Below are 18,225 nucleotides of genomic sequence, written 5' to 3'. Positions count from 1 at the left end.
TCCATCTGTAGCTTTTCTTAATATTATTCAGTTCCTTTGGCTTTGATGCTTCATGATTTGAGTATTGCTCTGTTCAAGTAGAATGTGATTTTGCTGCGATCTGATAGGGGTGTCAGTGGGCTGACGGTGAACACTGAGAGAATGTGGGTTGAGTCCCCTCGACGCCTACCATTGACTATGTGTATATACCCAGCGTGTGACAGAGCTGCAGGAGTTGACCCGTTTTTGTTGGTTATATTGTCGTAGTCGTGCCTAGGGGGTTCTATGGATGGGGGAGGGAATGCTGTCCCTTCCAGGTAGGTGTTTGTTGCCACAAATGTCCCCGGGCCTGGAAATGATTGATTTCCCCCTTCAGGATGGAGACGCTGTCTTTATTAAAGTATGGGTATTCTAGTGGGGTGGTATAGGTAGCACACAGTAGGACATTTTTCTCTGTTTTAGTTCATTTCCTTTTTGAATTTCTAGCCAAATGTAAAATGTTCCTGTTTTAATTAATTTAATAGAGTGAGTTAGGTCTGCTCTATACCAAATTAGCATAGCCCCTGAAACCCTTCCCTGTTTCACACCTGGTAGTTTGGTGGATGGGACTACCAGCTCTCTGTAACCTAGAGGGTATCCACTGGGTCCATCTCTATACCGTGTTTCACACCTAGTAGTTTGGTGGATGGGACTATCAGCTCTCTTTAACCTAGAGGGTATCCGCTGGGTCCATCTCTATACCCTGTTTCACACCTGGTAGTTTGGTGGATGGGACTACCAGCTCTCTGTAACCTAGAGGGTAACCACTGGGTCCATCTCTATACCGTGTTTCTTGTACGATGACAATGTCTGTATTTCTTTAGTGAAGTCTGGGTTCCTGCTCTTTAGGCCAAAGGCAGATGACTTCAGGCCTTGGATATTCCAGGATGAGATAATGAAGGCTTTGTGTACCATAAAGTGTCCAATGTTGTTAGTCGTGTGGTTTGGCCTCAGGCCAGTAAGTGTGAGCAGAGCCTGCTGAGCATCTGGTACATGCCATTGGCTTGGGCTAGTGTAAGAGTGGGGGTTGGGCCTGTTAGCCTGGGTGTATGTGTGACTTTCATGTTGAGGCCCTCTTTGTGGGGGGCATGGGGTGGGCAGGAGGGTCATAGGTCTGATCTGAGGGTGCCTATATGGGTTGTAGGCATGGTTATTATGTATTTTTCTCTCTCCTTTCTCTCTTTCTCTCTCCTTTCTCTCTCTCTGTCGTTTGTTTTCCCTCTTCTTTGATCGTAATGGAAACCAGGTTTGTGGTTTCTTAGTTTAGCGTCTACGCACTGGGCCCTTTTGTCTCTGAGCTGAAATGTTTTCAGATGTGTCTCTCCAGAGAGGGAGAGACCCGTTCTTTGAACAATGGGATGTCTCCATCTCTCTCTTTCTTTACGATGGGATGTCTCCATCTCTCTTTCTTTACGATGGGATGTCTCCATCTCTCTTTCTTTACGATGGGATGTCTCCATCTCTCTCTTTCTTTACGATGGGATGTCTCCATCTCTCTCTTTCTTTACGATGGGATGTCTCCATCTCTCTCTTTCTTTACGATGGGATGTCTCCATCTCTCTTTCTTTACGATGGGATGTCTCCATCTCTCTCTTTCTTTACGATGGGATGTCTCCATCTCTCTCTTTCTTTACGATGGGATGTCTCCATCTCTCTTTCTTTACGATGGGATGTCTCCATCTCTCTCTTTCTTTACGATGGGATGTCTCCATCTCTCTCTTTCTTTACGATGGGATGTCTCCATCTCTCTCTTTCTTTACGATGGGATGTCTCCATCTCTCTTTCTTTACGATGGGATGTCTCCATCTCTCTTTCTTTACGATGGGATGTCTCCATCTCTCTCTTTCTTTACGATGGGATGTCTCTATTTCTCTTCCTTTTTTTACGAAGGGATGTCTCCATCTCTCTCTTTCTTTACGATGGGATGTCTCCATCTCTCTTTCTTTACGATGGGATGTCTCCATCTCTCTCTTTCTTTACGATGGGATGTCTCCATCTCTCTCTTTCTTTACGATGGGATGTCTCCATCTCTCTCTTTCTTTACGATGGGATGTCTCCATCTCTCTCTTTCTTTACGATGGGATGTCTCCATCTCTCTCTTTCTTTACGATGGGATGTCTCCATCTCTCTCTTTCTTTACGATGGGATGTCTCCATCTCTCTCTTTCTTTACGATGGGATGTCTCCATCTCTCTCTTTCTTTACGATGGGATGTCTCCATCTCTCTCTTTCTTTACGATGGGATGTCTCCATCTCTCTCTTTCTTTACGATGGGATGTCTCCATCTCTCTCTTTCTTTACGATGGGATGTCTCCATCTCTCTCTTTCTTTACGATGGGATGTCTCCATCTCTCTCTTTCTTTACGATGGGATGTCTCCATCTCTCTCTTTCTTTACGATGGGATGTCTCCATCTCTCTCTTTCTTTACGATGGGATGTCTCCATCTCTCTCTTTCTTTACGATGGGATGTCTCCATCTCTCTCTTTCTTTACGATGGGATGTCTCCATCTCTCTCTTTCTTTACGATGGGATGTCTCCATCTCTCTCTTTCTTTACGATGGGATGTCTCCATCTCTCTCTTTCTTTACGATGGGATGTCTCCATCTCTCTCTTTCTTTACGATGGGATGTCTCCATCTCTCTCTTTCTTTACGATGGGATGTCTCCATCTCTCTCTTTCTTTACGATGGGATGTCTCCATCTCTCTCTTTCTTTACGATGGGATGTCTCCATCTCTCTCTTTCTTTACGATGGGATGTCTCCATCTCTCTCTTTCTTTACGATGGGATGTCTCCATCTCTCTCTTTCTTTACGATGGGATGTCTCCATCTCTCTCTTACGATGGGATGTCTCCATCTCTCTCTTACGATGGGATGTCTCCATCTCTCTCTTACGATGGGATGTCTCCATCTCTCTCTTACGATGGGATGTCTCCATCTCTCTCTTACGATGGGATGTCTCCATCTCTCTCTTACGATGGGATGTCTCCATCTCTCTCTTACGATGGGATGTCTCCATCTCTCTCTTTCTTTACGATGGGATGTCTCCATCTCTCTCTTTCTTTACGATGGGATGTCTCCATTTCTCTTCCTTTTTTACGATGGGATGTCTCCATCTCTCTCTTTCTTTACGATGGGATGTCTCCATCTCTCTCTTTCTTTACGATGGGATGTCTCCATCTCTCTCTTTCTTTACGATGGGATGTCTCCATCTCTCTCTTTCTTTACGATGGGATGTCTCCATCTCTCTTTCTTTACGATGGGATGTCTCCATCTCTCTTTCTTTACGATGGGATGTCTCCATCTCTCTCTTTCTTTACGATGGGATGTCTCTATTTCTCTTCCTTTTTTTACGATGGGATGTCTCCATCTCTCTCTTTCTTTACGATGGGATGTCTCCATCTCTCTCTTTCTTTACGATGGGATGTCTCCATCTCTCTCTTTCTTTACGATGGGATGTCTCCATCTCTCTCTTTCTTTACGATGGGATGTCTCCTTCTCTCTCTTACGATGGGATGTCTCCATCTCTCTCTTACGATGGGATGTCTCAATCTCTCTCTTTCTTTACGATGGGATGTCTCCATCTCTCTCTTTCTTTACGATGGGATGTCTCCATTTCTCTTCCTTTTTTTACGATGGGATGTCTCCATCTCTCTCTTTCTTTACGATGGGATGTCTCCATCTCTCTCTTTCTTTACGATGGGATGTCTCCATCTCTCTTTCTTTACGATGGGATGTCTCCATCTCTCTCTTTCTTTACGATGGGATGTCTCCATCTCTCTCTTTCTTTACGATGGGATGTCTCCATCTCTCTCTTTCTTTACGATGGGATGTCTCCATCTCTCTTTCTTTACGATGGGATGTCTCCATCTCTCTCTTTCTTTACGATGGGATGTCTCTATTTCTCTTCCTTTTTTTACGATGGGATGTCTCCATCTCTCTCTTTCTTTACGATGGGATGTCTCCATCTCTCTCTTTCTTTACGATGGGATGTCTCCATCTCTCTCTTTCTTTACGATGGGATGTCTCCATCTCTCTCTTTCTTTACGATGGGATGTCTCCATCTCTCTTTCTTTACGATGGGATGTCTCCATTTCTCTTCCTTTTTTTACGATGGGATGTCTCCATCTCTCTCTTTCTTTACGATGGGATGTCTCCATCTCTCTTTCTTTACGATGGGATGTCTCCATCTCTCTCTTTCTTTACGATGGGATGTCTCCATCTCTCTCTTTCTTTACGATGGGATGTCTCCATCTCTCTCTTTCTTTACGATGGGATGTCTCCATCTCTCTTTCTTTACGATGGGATGTCTCCATCTCTCTTTCTTTACGATGGGATGTCTCCATCTCTCTCTTTCTTTACGATGGGATGTCTCTATTTCTCTTCCTTTTTTTACGATGGGATGTCTCCATCTCTCTCTTTCTTTACGATGGGATGTCTCCATCTCTCTCTTTCTTTACGATGGGATGTCTCCATCTCTCTCTTTCTTTACGATGGGATGTCTCCATCTTTCTCTTTCTTTACGATGGGATGTCTCCATCTTTCTCTTTCTTTACGATGGGATGTCTCCATCTCTCTCTTTCTTTACGATGGGATGTCTCCATCTCTCTTTCTTTACGATGGGATGTCTCCATCTCTCTCTTTCTTTACGATGGGATGTCTCCATCTCTCTCTTTCTTTACGATGGGATGTCTCCATCTCTCTCTTTCTTTACGATGGGATGTCTCCATCTCTCTCTTTCTTTACGATGGGATGTCTCCATCTCTCTCTTTCTTTACGATGGGATGTCTCCATCTCTCTCTTACGATGGGATGTCTCCATCTCTCTCTTACGATGGGATGTCTCCATCTCTCTCTTACGATGGGATGTCTCCATCTCTCTCTTACGATGGGATGTCTCCATCTCTCTCTTTCTTTACGATGGGATGTCTCCATCTCTCTCTTACGATGGGATGTCTCCATCTCTCTCTTACGATGGGATGTCTCTATTTCTCTTCCTTTTTTTATGATGGGATGTCGTTGGCCAATAAAATCAATGAGCTCAAGGACCGTTTCCAACATGTCTTGATAGCGGTGTCTGTGTCTCTCTCTCTGTCTGTGTCTCTCTCTCTCTGTCTGTGTCTCTGTGTCTCTGTCTGTCTGTCTCTCTGTCTGTCTGTCTCTCTCTGTCTGTCTGTGTCTCTCTGTCTGTCTGTGTCTCTCTCTCTGTCTGTGTCTCTCTCTCTGTCTGTGTCTCTCTCTGTCTGTGTCTCTCTCTCTGTCTGTGTCTCTCTCTCTGTCTGTGTCTCTCTCTCTGTCTGTGTCTCTCTCTCTGTCTGTGTCTCTCTCTCTCTGTCTCTCTGTCTGTCTGTCTCTCTCTGTCTGTCTGTCTCTCTGTGTCTCTCTCTGTCTGTCTCTGTCTCTACTGACCAGGACCTGAAATGATAACCACTGAGTTTCTGACACCACTTAAATGTTATTTTCCCTGTTGACCCCTGATGATAAATTAGCGTTTTGGTTAGAGGGCTTTGCATCCCACCTGGAAAATAATCTATGTTAAACACTGGCTCATAAAGTGTTCTCTTGTCAGTCTGAATGCTTCTCCCTGGTACGCTCCGTGGGCACACCACCCATCAGGAAGCACGGAGCAGAGCTGTGTGTGAATCCATTGTGTTTGTCTTTGATCTTCACCACCTTGGTTTGGGGCGGGGCGGGGCGGGGGGGGTCGGTCAACTGTCTGCTTGTCTCTGGGGGAGGGAGGGCATCAACTGTCTACTGCCTGTCTCTGGGGGAGGGAGGGCATCAACTGTCTACTGCCTGTCTCCGGGGCTGGGGGAGGGTGGGTACTGTTAGCCGGAGAGGGAGCCCAGCCTTCATCCTGGCAGGATATCCCTGCTTTGTGTGGCTCCCTCCTTTCCTGTTGGAGGGGGCTGGTGACCAGGTGTGGCCTGCCTGCCTGCCTTCCCCACTGGCCTTGAAGTCCAGGGCCTCAGCCCAACACCTGCCATGTTTCATCCATGGCCTCCATGGTGTGGCTGACACAGCCTCACTTCCTTTGATCTGGGCCTTTTAACTCCAAGAAATGGCTGCCACCTGCTGCTGTCTGCCACAGCTGAGAAAATGACAGTAGCTATGACCCAGACAGACTGCTAGGCGACCGTTTAGAGGAATCCACGGCCGAACCAAGCTAGTCAAACGAAACGTGACTGTTCTATAGACTGACATGTTCCCTGACCCCTCGTGTGTGTGTGTGTGTGTGTGTGTGTGTGTGTGTGTGTGTGTGTGTGTGTTTCCACAGTTCTCTACTAAGACAGCAGAGGCAGACACATCCAGTGAACTGGCCAAGAAGAGCAAGGAGACGTTCCGGAAAGAGGTGAGTCAACTTCCATATCTCAGTCTTCCTGTGATTCCTCCTCTCATCTCGCCTCCTCATCAACTACACATGGCCAACAGTATGTGGATATCTTGCTCATCGAACATCTCATACCAAAATCATGGGCATTAATATGGAGTTGGTCCCCCCCTTTGCTGCTATATCAGGCCTGCTTGAGGTCATTTTGCAGGGCTCTGGCAGTGCTCCTCCTTGCACAAAGGCGGAGGTAGCGGTCCTGCTGCTGGGTTGTTGGCCTCCTCCACGTCTCCTGATGTACTGGCCTGTCTCCTGGTAGCGCCTCCATGCTCTGGACATTACGCTGACAGACACAGCAAACCTTCTTGCCACAGCTCGCATTGATGTGCCATCCTGGATGAGCTGCACTACCTGAGCCACTTGTGTGGGTTGTAGACTCCGTCTCATGCTACCACTAGAGTGAAAGCACCGCCAGCATTCAAAAGTGACCAAAACATCAGCCAGGAAGCATAGGAACTGAGAAGTGGTCTGTGGTCACCACCTGCAGAACCACTCCTTTATTGGGGGTGTCTTGTTAATGCCTATAATTTCCACCTTTTGTCTATTCCATTTGCACAACAGCATGTGAAAGTTATTGTCAATCAGTGTTGCTTCCTAAGTGGACAGTTTGATTTCACAGAAGTGTGATTGACTTGGAGTTACATTGTGTTGTTTAAGTGTTCCCTTTATTTTTTTGAGCAGTGTATTTTGATTTGTTTAACGCTTTTTTTTTTTGGTTACTACATGATTCCTTATGTGTTATTTAATAGTTTTGATGTCTTCACTATTATTCTACAATGTAGAAAATAGTAAAAATAAAGAAAAACCCTAGAATGAGTAGGTGTGTCCAAACTTTTGACTGGTACTGTACATGCATGCATTTGGAAAGTATTCAGACTCCTTTTTCCACATTTTGTAAGGTTACAGCCTACAGCCATTTTGTTAGGTTACAGCCTACAGCCATTTTGTTAGGTTACAGCCTACAGCCATTTTGTTAGGTTACAGCCTACAGCCATTCTGTTAGGTTACAGCCTACAGCCATTTTGTTAGGTTACAGCCATTCTGTTAGGTTACAGCCATTCTGTTAGGTTACAGCCTACAGCCATTTTGTTAGGTTACAGCCTACAGCCATTTTGTTAGGTTACAGCCTACAGACATTCTGTTAGGTTACAGCCATTTTGTTAGGTTACAGCCATTTTGTTAGGTTACAGCCATTTTGTTAGGTTACAGCCATTCTGTTAGGTTACAGCCTACAGCCATTTTGTTAAGTTACAGCCTACAGCCATTCTGTTAGGTTACAGCCATTCTGTTAGGTTACAGCCTACAGCCATTCTGTTAGGTTACAGCCTACAGCCATTTTGTTAGGTTACAGCCTACAGCCATTTTGTTAGGTTACAGCCTACAGCCATTTTGTTAGGTTACAGCCTACAGCCATTCTGTTAGGTTACAGCCTACAGCCATTTTGTTAGGTTACAGCCTACAGCCATTCTGTTAGGTTACAGCCTACAGCCATTTTGTTAGGTTACAGCCTACAGCCATTTTGTTAGGTTACAGCCATTCTGTTAGGTTACAGCCTACAGCCATTTTGTTAGGTTACAGCCATTCTGTTAGGTTACAGCCTACAGCCATTTTGTTAGGTTACAGCCATTCTGTTAGGTTACAGCCTACAGCCATTTTGTTAGGTTACAGCCATTCTGTTAGGTTACAGCCTACAGCCATTCTGTTAGGTTACAGCCATTTTGTTAGGTTACAGCCTACAGCCATTCTGTTAGGTTACAGCCATTCTGTTAGGTTACAGCCTACAGCCATTTTGTTAGGTTACAGCCTACAGCCATTTTGTTTAAATGGCCTTTCTTTCATTAACACTTGCACTAGTCTTACTAGCTCGCTCTGACTTTGAGAAAAACATTTACTCACCAGGACATTAACGGTTGTCCACTTGCCCCGGGGCAAGTAAAGAACAAAGCTGGACAAGCGGATTATACACTGAGTGTACAAAACATTAGGAACCCTCTGCTCTTTCCATCAAGTTTCCTGTGTGTATCAAGAATGGTTCACCACCTAAAGGACATCCAGCCAACTTGACCCAACTGTGGGAAGCATTGGAGTCAACATGGGCCAGCATCCCTGTGGAACGCTTTCCACACCTTTTAAGTCGTCTGAATGGACAAGTGTTATTTTTTTTAAATCTCAAACAATTATGCTACTCCGATCAGAAAGGGATGGAAAGTGTCCTCGGGATGCAATGTTTTACTCTCTGTCCTACCGGTCTCTGCAGAGATTATCAGAGTATAATTATAGTAGGCCTGCGCTGACAGGCACGAGCGGTTTTTCAATTATGTATTTGCGAGATTTTTTTATATATTTTTTTTAGATCAAAGCCGCGTTTGCACATTTGACAAATGGCTAAAAAAGTTACAAGTTAATGTCAAGCCCATCTTACTATGACTGAGATATGTGGTTGTCCCACCTAGCTATGTTAAGATGAATGCACTTGTAAGTGGCTCTGGATAAGAGTGTCTGCTAAATGACTGAAATGTAATGAATGACATCTCTACATGATCGATTTGACCTCCTATTTCCTGTGTTTAGATGTCCCAGTTCATTGTGACCTGCTTGAATCCCTTCCGGAAACCAGACTGCAAACTGGGACGCATTGTCAACACTGAGGATTTCAAACACCTTGCCAGAAAGGTAAGGGGGGGTGTGTGGAAAGCAATCATTTGGGTATTTGTATTTTATTGTCTCAAACCATCCAAAACATGAACCTCTCCCAACAGTCAGAGTATTGAATTAGTCCTGGATAGAAATTAACTTGAAAGGATAAAGCTCTTCCCCTTCACATCTCACTAAAGCTCTTCCCCTTCACATCTCACTTCCCCTTCACATCTCACTTCCCCTTCACATCTCACTTCCCCTTCACATCTCACTAAAGCTCTTCCCCTTCACATCTCACTAAAGCTCTTCCCCTTCACATCTCACTAAAGCTCTTCCCCTTCACATCTCACTAAAGCTCTCCCCCTTCACATCTCACTAAAGCTCTTCCCCTTCACATCTCACTAAAGCTCTTCCCCTTCACATCTCACTAAAGCTCTCCCCCTTCACATCTCACTAAAGCTCTTCCCCTTCACATCTCACTAAAGCTCTTCCCCTTCACATCTCACTTCCCCTTCACATCTCACTTCCCCTTCACATCTCACTAAAGCTCTTCCCCTTCACATCTCACTAAAGCTCTTCCCCTTCACATCTCACTAAAGCTCTTCCCCTTCACATCTCACTAAAGCTCTTCCCCCAGAACAGAACTAAACGCCTGAACCTTCAGCTCCCACTGCTTCTGGGTGTATCCCAAATGGCACCCTATTTCTTCTGTGTGTATCCCAAATGGCACCCTATTCCTTCTGTGTGTATCCCAAATGGCACCCTATTCCTTCTGTGTGTATCCCAAATGGCACCCTATTCCTTCTGGGTATATCCCAAATGGCACCCTATTCCTTCTGTGTGTATCCCAAATGGCACCCTATTCCTTCTGGGTGTATCCCAAATGGCATCCTATTCCTTCTGGGTGTATCCCAAATGGTACCCTATTCCTTCTGTGTGTATCCCAAATGGCACCCTATTCCTTCTGGGTGTATCCCTATTGGCACCCTATTCAAAAGTAGTGCACTATGTATTGGAAATGGTGCCATTTGGGAGATTTTCTCTCTCACTCAATGTTCAGCCAGCATTCTTTTTTTCAAAGGGCAGAAAGCTCTGTTTTTTCCCCTCAAGTAGTTTTGAGTGTTTCTCTGGGTTGACAACCACAACTCGGTGGGGACTTGTTTAAATGGAGTGCCATTTGGACACACCACTACTCTTGAGCACATGGTCACAATAAACAAAAGAGATGCCAAGTAAACTGGCATGTTCACATGTTTATTTAATACCGTGCAGAACAATCCCTTAAAGCAGAACCTCTTAAACTAGAGCGCCAGCTAACGTTTTGGATTGACTCGTTTTATACAGAGAGCTGAGATTTTTGGGACGCAGCCCTGACATTTGACTGTCTACATTTTAGGAAAAGAACAAAGCTCATGAAATGGATCAGTCAGAATGAAAGCCTCATCTCTTCACAGTGTGACCTAACCTTCCTTTTGATGGAGATAGTTTCATTTTTGTTGTAAAATTCCCATAACTTTCCAGGTTTTCCAGAAATCATGTTTGGAAGATTCTCGGAATCAGGACGGAATTAGCAGAAGATCCTGAATCCTCAAACCAGGATTCTAGAAAACTTGGGATTTTGTGATGTTGTTGTCAGGAGAAACATCTAACTTCCTTTTCTTCTGTCCTTTTCTCCCCCTTTCTATTCCTCCAGCTAACTCACGGCGTCATGAACAAGGAGCTGAAGTCCTGCAAGAACCCAGAGGACCTGGAGTGCAACGAAAACGTCAAGCACAAGACCAAGGAGTACATCAAGAAATACATGCAGAAGTTTGGCAACATCTACCGGCCCAAAGAGGACACTGAGCTGGACTAACACTGCGTCTGACTGGAGGAACACAACAGGGATCAAGACTTGAAAATATGATTAGGCTACAGTTGTTTGGGGCCCACAAACGGTGAAAGGAGACACACTGAAACCCAGATTAAAGTCAAGTCACGCTGGGAAACTGAACTGTGGAGGTGGGATCGCTCCAGACACATATTTATGAGGAGGACATGTTTATGTTGACTAAGACTGTGTCTTAAACTGATGCCTTGAAGGCTTGCCGCCGGGCCCACTGACTAATGGGAGGGGACTAGTGGGAGGGGGGTGAGAATCATGGCGAGGAGGGAGGTGTCTCCCAAGGGGCAGAGGCTCCAGGTGAAGTGTCCACAGAGAAGTGTGCGACACCTAGGCTGCGTCTCAACTAGCACCCTATTCTCTGTGCCCTATGTAGGGAATAGGGTGCTGTTTGGCACTCAGACCCAGAGAGGGGTGCTACATTAACCTATAGTGTCACTATCGTGTTAGCTTTCTACATTTTTTTCTTACCTAACTAACAATGTTTTCAAATCTTATTTACATATTCTCTCTAGAACTCTTCCTCCCCTGTCTGAAAAGGATTCATGAAAGAGTTGGACATACCATAATTTTAAATTGCTCTTCAATGTTTTTCCACTGTTGGGATGTTGCTGTATGAAGTCCGGCAGTGGTAATTAACTGGTCTAAATGGATCAGTGTAAAGAAAGAGAAAATCTCCGTTTGTCCATATGACTGGCTTTCCTCTGGTGCGCCCGCACGCCACACCCCCCAAGCCAACCATTGACTTGACTAGGGTATCTGGTGCTGCTTTTGGCTGGGCTGTGATAGTCCAAGCTTTCTACTCTCCAAGCCCTCCCTGCCTTCAGACCACAATCCTCCGGAGCCTCTGTTATATGGAGGCTGGGTTCGGATGGAGGCTGGGTTCGGATGGAGGCTAGTTTCGGATGGAGGCTGGGTTCGGTTCAGATGGAGGCTGGGTTCGGTTCGGGTGGAGGCTGGGTTCGGTTCGGGTGGAGGCTGGGTTCGGTTCGGGTGGAGGCTGGGTTCGGTTCGGGTGGAGGCTGGGTTCGGTTCGGATGGAGGCTGGGTTCGGTTCGGATGGAGGCTGGGTTCGGTTCGGATGGAGGCTGGATTCGGTTCGGGTGGAGGCTGGATTCGGTTCGGGTGGAGGCTGGATTCGGGTGGAGGCTGGGTTCGGTTCGGGTGGAGGCTGGGTTCGGTTCGGGTGGAGGCTGGGTTCGGTTCGGGTGGAGGCTGGGTTCGGTTCTATCGTTCTGACTGGTGTCCTTATGGGAATTCCTCCATGACTGCTTACCAAATAGCACCCTATTTCCTATATAGAGCACTACTTTAGACCAGGGCCCATAGGGGAATCCCAGAGTGCACTACTTTAGACGAGAGCTCTATATAGGGAATAGTGTTCATTTGGGACATAGTCCATGTTCCAATGCTCCCTCCCTGAGTAAATATTTTTATTTTTTACAAAAATGTAAGAATGAACTTTATTATGGAGCTTGTTCTCTTCAGTCCGCCTACTCAGACAGACGGACGGACAGACGGACAGACTTCAAGAGGACTTAGTGGTGAATAAGGAACAGCAGGGGACGGGGTTACTGATCAATGTTTTTGTCTTTAATTAACTTGTACTATGAAGTGAACAGGATTTGGATGCTATCAGACACATGATGCGTATGTGTCAGTCAGTCTGTCCCTCGTTCTGTTTCAACTACCCCCCCTCCTCCACAATGGGGTGTAGCGTTGTAATTTTAACTCTATTTCACATTGTTTTACTATTATAATTCCTTTAGACGGGCATCACAGAGGCGCCTGTGCTGTCGTCTTGTTGCTACACAAGCTGTTTTACTCCTTAGTCTCCGGGGTAACAAGGTTTGTGTCCTGTCGTCAGGGTTACCGGTTCATAGGCTTGGGGGTCGTTGATCATTTAGGTAACTCTCACACCACCATTTAAATTGCATTAAAACCATGTTCAAACACACACATGTATTATAGTGCTTTATATGTGAATATATTGAGAAATAGTTTGAGAATGTTTAGGTAAGCAGAGTCTTTGTAAAAGGATGGACTGTTGGTCCGTGATACACTTGGCTATTGACAGGTTATAAGTATACCAAACACAGGTGAATGAAGGGGGGGAGTGTTGAAGTGAGTTCCCCTGTCTGCTCCAGCAGCTCAACTCAACACCCCCTTCCTCTGTAAACTAAAGCCAGGATTCCACCCATTCACAGACTCTTGTTTGAATATTATTTTGGTGGTGGGGGTTGCAGCATTTTTCTGTTTTGTTTGTTTTGAGACAGATTATTATTATTTTTTTTGGTATGTACAAAATGAGTTTCACCCCAACTCTACTGTAAGTACTGTGCAAGCACATTGTCATACTGAGTGTACAAACATTTTAAAAGAAAAATAAAGTTTTTGTAAAAATGTGTATTCCATTTTCACCTTGCACACTATTGAAACATTTCTAGAGTGTTTACCCAGAACCAAATGAGAAGTACCTCCACTACATGGTTAGACACCCAGTAGTGCACTGCATATCACCCAATCCCCGTTTCCACTGTTTATGTACTTACCCCTTCAATACAGGATGCATATGGAGGGATAGATAGGCTGACTACATCCCAAATGGCACCCTGTTGCCTATTTAGTGCACTACTTTTGACAAGATGTAGATGCCCTGTTTACTGATTTGAAATATGTACGCTGAACAAAAATATAAATGCAACATGCAACAATTTCAAATATTTTACTTAGTTACAGTTCATATAATGAAATCAGTCAATTGAAATCAATTCATTAGGTGCTAATCTACGGCTTTCACATGACTGGGAATACAGATCTGCATCTGTTACATCTGTTACATCTGTTGCTTTCGTTTAAGAAACGTTTTTCAACAGAAGAGGCGGAATGAATACACCACTGATCACGCATAAACACAGTTCAGTGTCAGAGCAGCCACGTAGTCCCTCTCAACCTTTTCCCTTCGTTTGTGTGACCAAACGAAAAAACCTTTCTAAGCCAAACCATGTCATAACCGCCACACAGCGTACATCGTTGTCCCCGTATTAGCTAAAGTGAATGTCCTAGTCAACAGCTAATATAACTAATGTGTTAGTAAACCCGCTACAATCATGTAACGTTAGGGTGTCAGTAAACAGTTACACCGGTGGTCCAGTGGCAATAACTTAATCAAACTAAAAGCTTACCTTGACTTGGAAGAGATCCAGTGTTGTGTTGGGTAGTCATAGCCAGCTAGTTAACATAGCATCCCTCTGTTTGAGCAGGGTGTTTGAATAGGCTAAACTAGCCAGCTGCATTTGCTAGCTAAGTAAGTGAAACTGAAAGTGAAAAAGAATGACACTCGCTCTCTTGCTTCTCCTTCCTTTTTGAAATAATTAATTTGTTGACAACTGTTCAACTATTTTCTTTCTCTCTTTGTCAACTACTCACCACATTTTATTGCACTGCAGTGCTAGCTAGCTCTAGATTAATTATCTGATCCTTTGATTTGGTGGACATGTCAGTTCATGCTGCAAGATCTGTGTTTCAATCAATTATTTGGTGAAGTTAATATATTTAGTGTAGTTTTATCTAAAAAGGTCAACTTTTTCAATGTCTTAACATTTTTAGGAAATTTACTGAGGATGGTCCTCCCCTTCCTCCTCTGAGGAGCCTCCACTGATCTGTTGGTCCCAGATACCATTTAAATAAAAGATAGGGGTGTGGATCAGAAAACCAGTCAGTATCTGGTGTGACCACCATTTGCCTCATGCAGCACGACACATCTCCTTTGCATAGTGTATCAGACTGTTGATTGTGGCCTGTGGAATGTTGTCCCACTCCTCTTCAATGGCTGTGCAAAGTTGCTGGATGTTGGCAGGAACTGGAACATGTTGTCGTACACATCGATCCAGAGCATCCCAAACATGCTCAATGGGTGACATGTCTGGTGAGTATATAGAAATGTTCAGCTTCCAGGAATGGTGAACAGATCCTTGCGACATGGGGCCGTGCGTTATAATACCGAAACATGGCACGACAATGGGCGTCATGATCTCATCACCGTATCTCTGTGCATTCAAATTGCCATCAATAAAATGCAATTGTGTTCGTTGTCCGTAGCTTATGCCTGCCCGTACTATAACCCCACCACCATGGGGCACTCTGTTCACAACAGCAAACCGCTCGCCTACACAATGCATGGACATGTAGTGTGCGATTGTTCTCTTAAACCACGTTGGAGGCAGTTTATGGTAGAGAAATTAACATTTTATTCTCTGGCAACAGCTCTGGTGGACATTCCTGCAGTCAGCTTGCCAATTGCACGCTCTTTCAAAACTTGAGACATCTGTGACATTGTGTTGTGTGACAAAACAGAACATTTTAGAGTGGCCTTTTATTGTCCCCAGCACAAGGTGCACCTGTGTAATGATCATGCTGTTTAATCAGCTTCTTGATATTACAGACTTGTCAGGTGGATGGATTATCTTGGCAAAGAGGAAGTGCTTACTAACAGGGATGTAAACAAATTTGTGCTAAAACATTTAGAGAAATTAGCTTTTTGTGCGTATGGAACATTTCTGGCAGAGAGCCTCTGACCTGCATCCCAAATGGCACCCTAAATGGCAAATGGGACCCATAGGGATCTGGACAAAAGAAGTGCACTATATAGGGTATTGGGTCCCTCCCTCACCTCCACCCTCACCCCACTCTGCGTTCATGTGCATTCCGCAGCCCCATGCCTGTGTGCTCCAGACCGCAGTTAAGCTGGAGTGTCTGGTGTCCATGACGGCATGGAACGCTGCCTGCCCCGGGCCCTGCTAGAGAGAGACGCAGGCCTGCTCCCACTTAGAGCACGGAGTAAAGACAGAGAGAGAAATCATGGAACACTGCCTGCCCCGGGCCCTGCTAGAGAGAGACGCAGGCCTGCTCCCACTTAGAGCACGGAGTAAAGACAGAGAGAGAAATCATGAACAGATTTCAGCTGAGAACAGAGTGAGTAGAAGTCCTGGAGGAAGGGACTGGAGGGAGGGAGGGACTGGAGGGAGGGAGCAGGAATCTCAAGGAAAGGGAAAGCATATCTTAAAAAATAGTTTGGGTGAAGACTTTTATCTAATACTGTCTCTGTCCCAAACCCTCTAAATACCCTCCTAATACTGTCTCTGTCCCAACCCCTTTAAATACCCTCCTAATACTGTCTCTGTCCCAAACCCTTTAAATACCCTCCTAATACTGTCTCTGTCCCAACCCCTTTAAATACCCTCCTAATACTGTCTCTGTCCCAACCCCTTTAAATACCCTCCTAATACTGTCTCTGTCCCAACCCCTTTAAATACCCTCCTAATACTGTCTCTGTCCCAAACCCTTTAAATACCCTCCTAATACTGTCTCTGTCCCAACCCCTTTAAATTTCCTCCTAATACTGTCTCTGTCCCAAACCCTCTAAATACCCTCCTAATACTGTCTCTGTCCCAACCCCTTTAAATATCCTCCTAATACTGTCTCTGTCCCAACCCCTTTAAATACCCTCCTAATACTGTCTCTGTCCCAACCCCTTTAAATACCCTCCTAATACTGTCTCTGTCCCAAACCCTTTAAATACCCTCCTAATACTGTCTCTGTCCCAAACCCTTTAAATACCCTCCTAATACTGTCTCTGCCCCAACCCCTTTAAATATCCTCCTAATACTGTCTCTGTCCCAACCCCTTTAAATATCCTCCTAATACTGTCTCTGTCACAACCCCTTTAAATACCCTCCTAATACTGTCTCTGTCCCAACCCCTTTAAATACCCTCCTAATACTGTCTCTGTCCCAACCCCTTTAAATACCCTCCTAATACTGTCTCTGTCCCAACCCCTTTAAATACCCTCCTAATACTGTCTCTGTCCCAACCCCTTTAAATATCCTCCTAATGCTGTCTCTGTCCCAACCCCTTTAAATATCCTCCTAATACTGTCTCTGTCCCAACCCCTTTAAATACCCTCCTAATACTGTCTCTGTCACAACCCCTTTAAATACCCCCCTAATACTGTCTCTGTCCCAACCCCTTTAAATACCCTCCTAATACTGTCTCAACCCCTTTAAATACCCTCCTAATACTGTCTCTGTCCCAACCCCTTTAAATACCCTCCTAATACTGTCTCTGTCCCAAACCCTTTAAATACCCTCCTAATACTGTCTCTGTCCCAGCCCCTTTAAATACCCTCCTAATACTGTCTCTGTCCCAACCCCTTTAAATACCCTCCTAATACTGTCTCTGTCCCAAACCCTTTAAATACCCTCCTAATACTGTCTCTGTCCCAAACCCTTTAAATACCCTCCTAATACTGTCTCTGTCCCAAACCCTTTAAATACCCTCCTAATACTGTCTCTGTCCCAAACCCTTTAAATACCCTCCTAATACTGTCTCTGTCCCAAACCCTTTAAATATCCTCCTAATACTGTCTCTGTCCCAACCCCTTTAAATACCCTCCTAATACTGTCTCTGTCCCAAACCCTTTAAATACCCTCCTAATACTGTCTCTGTCCCAACCCCTTTAAATACCCTCCTAATACTGTCTCTGTCGCAAACCCTTTAAATATCCTCCTAATACTGTCTCTGTCCCAACCCCTTTAAATACCCTCCTAATACTGTCTCTGTCCCAAACCCTTTAAATACCCTAATACTGTCTCTGTCCCAAACCCTCTAAATACCCTCCTAATACTGTCTCTGACCCAACTCCTTTAAATACCCTCCTAATACTGTCTCTGTCACAACCCCTTTAAATACCCTCCTAATACTGTCTCTGTCCCAACCCCTTTAAATACCCTCCTAATACTGTCTCTGTCCCAAACCCTTTAAATACCCTCCTAATACTGTCTCTGTCCCAAACCCTTTAAATACCCTCCTAATACTGTCTCTGTCCCAAACCCTTTAAATATCCTCCTAATACTGTCTCTGTCCCAACCCCTTTAAATACCCTCCTAATACTGTCTCTGTCCCAAACCCTTTAAATACCCTCCTAATACTGTCTCTGTCCCAACCCCTTTAAATACCCTCCTAATACTGTCTCTGTCCCAACCCCTTTAAATACCCTCCTAATACTGTCTCTGTCCCAAACCCTTTAAATATCCTCCTAATACTGTCTCTGTCCCAACCCCTTTAAATACCCTCCTAATACTGTCTCTGTCCCAAACCCTTTAAATACCCTAATACTGTCTCTGTCCCAAACCCTCTAAATACCCTCCTAATACTGTCTCTGACCCAACCCCTTTAAATACCCTCCTAATACTGTCTCTGTCCCAACCCCTTTAAATACCCTCCTAATACTGTCTCTGTCCCA

General features: G+C 44.8%; 1 protein-coding gene across 3 annotated transcripts in view; it reads left to right on the top strand.

Moving 5' to 3' along the window:
* The window catches only part of setd2 (SET domain containing 2, histone lysine methyltransferase), a 46,152-nt gene extending 32,823 nt beyond the window's left edge, over positions 1–13,329 (top strand). For all 3 annotated transcript variants that reach the window (XM_055902990.1, XM_055902989.1, XM_055902988.1), the window contains 3 exons: positions 6,293–6,367; positions 8,975–9,076; positions 10,734–13,329. In XM_055902990.1, coding sequence (XP_055758965.1) covers positions 6,293–6,367; positions 8,975–9,076; positions 10,734–10,895 — 339 coding nt within the window. In that variant the 3' untranslated portion in view covers positions 10,896–13,329. The remainder of the gene's footprint in view (positions 1–6,292; positions 6,368–8,974; positions 9,077–10,733) is intronic.
* Positions 13,330–18,225: the final 4,896 nt, after the last annotated feature.

This window comes from Salvelinus fontinalis, chromosome 38, assembly GCF_029448725.1.
Source record: "Salvelinus fontinalis isolate EN_2023a chromosome 38, ASM2944872v1, whole genome shotgun sequence".
Taxonomy (NCBI): Eukaryota; Metazoa; Chordata; class Actinopteri; order Salmoniformes; family Salmonidae; genus Salvelinus; species Salvelinus fontinalis.
The sequence above is the reverse complement of the archived record's forward strand: the minus strand, read 5'-3'. Positions and strand labels throughout refer to the sequence as shown.